The 2,245-nt window shown below is 38.5% G+C and overlaps 1 protein-coding gene across 3 annotated transcripts in view; it reads right to left on the bottom strand.

The window, feature by feature from the left end:
• Window positions 1–1,235: 1,235 nt before the first annotated feature.
• Window positions 1,236–2,245, bottom strand: part of LOC112519697 (BAG-associated GRAM protein 1) — a 16,242-nt gene continuing 15,232 nt past the window's right edge. For 2 of the 3 annotated variants that reach the window (XM_025127929.1, XM_025127930.1), the window contains exons 17-18: window positions 1,610–1,671; window positions 1,374–1,539 (exon numbers count right to left, since the gene is read on the bottom strand). In XM_025127929.1, the coding sequence (XP_024983697.1) occupies window positions 1,420–1,539; window positions 1,610–1,671 (182 nt within the window). In that variant the 3' untranslated portion in view covers window positions 1,374–1,419. Of the gene's footprint in view, window positions 1,540–1,609; window positions 1,672–2,245 lie in introns of all 3 variants that reach the window. The other variant, XM_025127928.1, reaches the window with a different exon arrangement.

Below are 2,245 nucleotides of genomic sequence, written 5' to 3'. Positions count from 1 at the left end.
TTTGACAAGACCCTTGCTTGGTTGGGAGCTTAGCTTTTCGAGAAGCCACTCAGGGGCATTCTTGACCATCCGCATATCATAGACGAGCCCAATGTGTTGCCAGCATCAAGAGGCAAAGTTGTAGTCAAAAAATACATGAAGCAAGTGTTACCACGTCATTTACACAAAAAGGGCAACCCCCCTTCCTGCTAACATATTTCGGACGAGAACATTATTACGGCAGAACCTCGATGTGAAGACTTCCAACTTCGAAGGAATGAAGAGATCCCAAATTTTCTTCCACCCGACGATGACGCTATTTACATTTACGTGTCGAGCATTATACGTATGCTAAAAGTGGTAACCAATGTTTGTATTTTGTTACGTCATGTTATCTAATTATTAAGTGAGAAAATAAAAGAATATATTATCTTGTTTATTATTGCTATCGAAATATGTCATCAAGTAGTAGAAATGGATATTTGAAACAACCTCATAAAGACTGATTCTTGATCTCATCTGATGAGGACGAACTGTCGGTCCTTCTTTGACAAGTTTTTTTCAGTCGAACCAAATAAAGACCAATCTGAACTTTTAATTTTTTTTTTAAATATGTTATTTTTCTTTCTCTTATAACAAATTGGACCAAATAAATATGTTGTGCTCATAACTGCTAGTTCAATTTTTTTTTTTCTAAATTAAAGTTCAATTTAAAATATACATAAGAAATCGTTCTAATCATAAGGGTGGTGCCTAATTGGTTTGAGTTTGGTTTCAAATGTCAAAAATACCAGGAGGTCCCAGGTTCAAATACAAGTAGGAATAAAAATCCCCTTGTGGCCATGGAGGTTCAAATGCGGTGACTCCGGACTACCTGCAAAGCAGGTGGTCGCCCTAGGATTAGTTAGCTCACGAAGCGGGTTGGATATTCAGGTTAATCAACAAAAAAAACCTAATCCTTCAAAGGACACTAGGATAGGTTCGGTTCTCAACCGGTTTCCGGTCTAAAAACCAAGACCAATACGAATTCAACTGTTCAGCCTGTCCTGATTTTATTTCGTTTTTTATTAAACAAAATTCACAATTGCTTCCACAAAAGCAACTCCAGACATCCACTTGGTCATTTTCTAGGCTGATCCTTAACCGGTCCTTGATCTGAAAACTATGACTAATCCAGACCCGACAATAGCTCAGTATTTTTGTGCAGCTCTACAATAACGAACACCCAAAATGCATGAAACTTGAACTCCCATGGATTCTTATCCAAATCCTATAACCATTTAATGGCTAACATATAAAAACCTTCAATGCATAAGGATTACAAAAGCCAAGAGTATATACAACTTGATGAATGTTAACAATTTTGATGGGAACGTGCTCGTTTCTAAACACACGAATAAAAGAAGAGCGAAAGAAGTAGATGATATATTTTTAAAGTAGTTATGTATCGTATTCTGTGGTTAATAACGAAGCAGCAACGCTCTCGGTCTCATCATCGACTGTTTTGGAGTTGATACATGAACGAGCCACTTCTAGCATGAGTTCCACCTCTTTCTTGTACTGCACATAAACATTTGTGTAGGTTAATTCGATTCTAGCAAGTAATGGATGGTCAAGGGTCGGGTTGTACCTCATTGATGGCACCCGACTTTATTTTCGATTGCATTACACACCATTTCTTAAAATGTACACCTGTTCATTCAACCAAAACTGAAAAAGCTTCACACACAACCAATGAGAGGTTTTGGTATGACGTGCAGATCATATGTTGATAGTGAAAACAAACTGCTAACATGATCGTGCAGTCCCACATCAATCAAAAGGGCAAAAGGTCTCCAAATACTACGAAATTGCCTCAGTACCCATTTTGTGAGAATTATTTTTCTCGATCAACATAACAAAGTTTCAGAAGTTCCTATCTTTTTACTCATTTTGACCGTAACCCTGCTGCTATTATAACATCTGATGACGTGGATGTCTAAGGAATTTGGTGGAATTGAAATCCATCAAAGGAATTTGACTATGAGGAATTATAATGGAATTTGACCACGCCTTTGGTTGGTAGGAATTCGAATGAGATCTCTCAAAAGAACTGGAATCTCCATCTTTGTTTTGGGGAGGGTGGGGGTAGCAGTTGTGACGACGACATTAGTGGCATGGTGATATTGGTGGTCGGAGGTGGGGGTAGGTGGGGTTGCAGCATGATGACGACAGTCATGCCACTATTGTAGTTGTGACGACGAAAGTAGTGGCATGGTGGTAGGTG

Source organism: Cynara cardunculus, assembly GCF_001531365.2.
Source record: "Cynara cardunculus var. scolymus isolate 2C chromosome LG 10, CcrdV1, whole genome shotgun sequence".
NCBI classification, from domain to species: Eukaryota; Viridiplantae; Streptophyta; class Magnoliopsida; order Asterales; family Asteraceae; genus Cynara; species Cynara cardunculus.
Note: the sequence above shows the minus strand (reverse complement) of the source record. Positions and strands in the feature narration are given on the sequence as shown.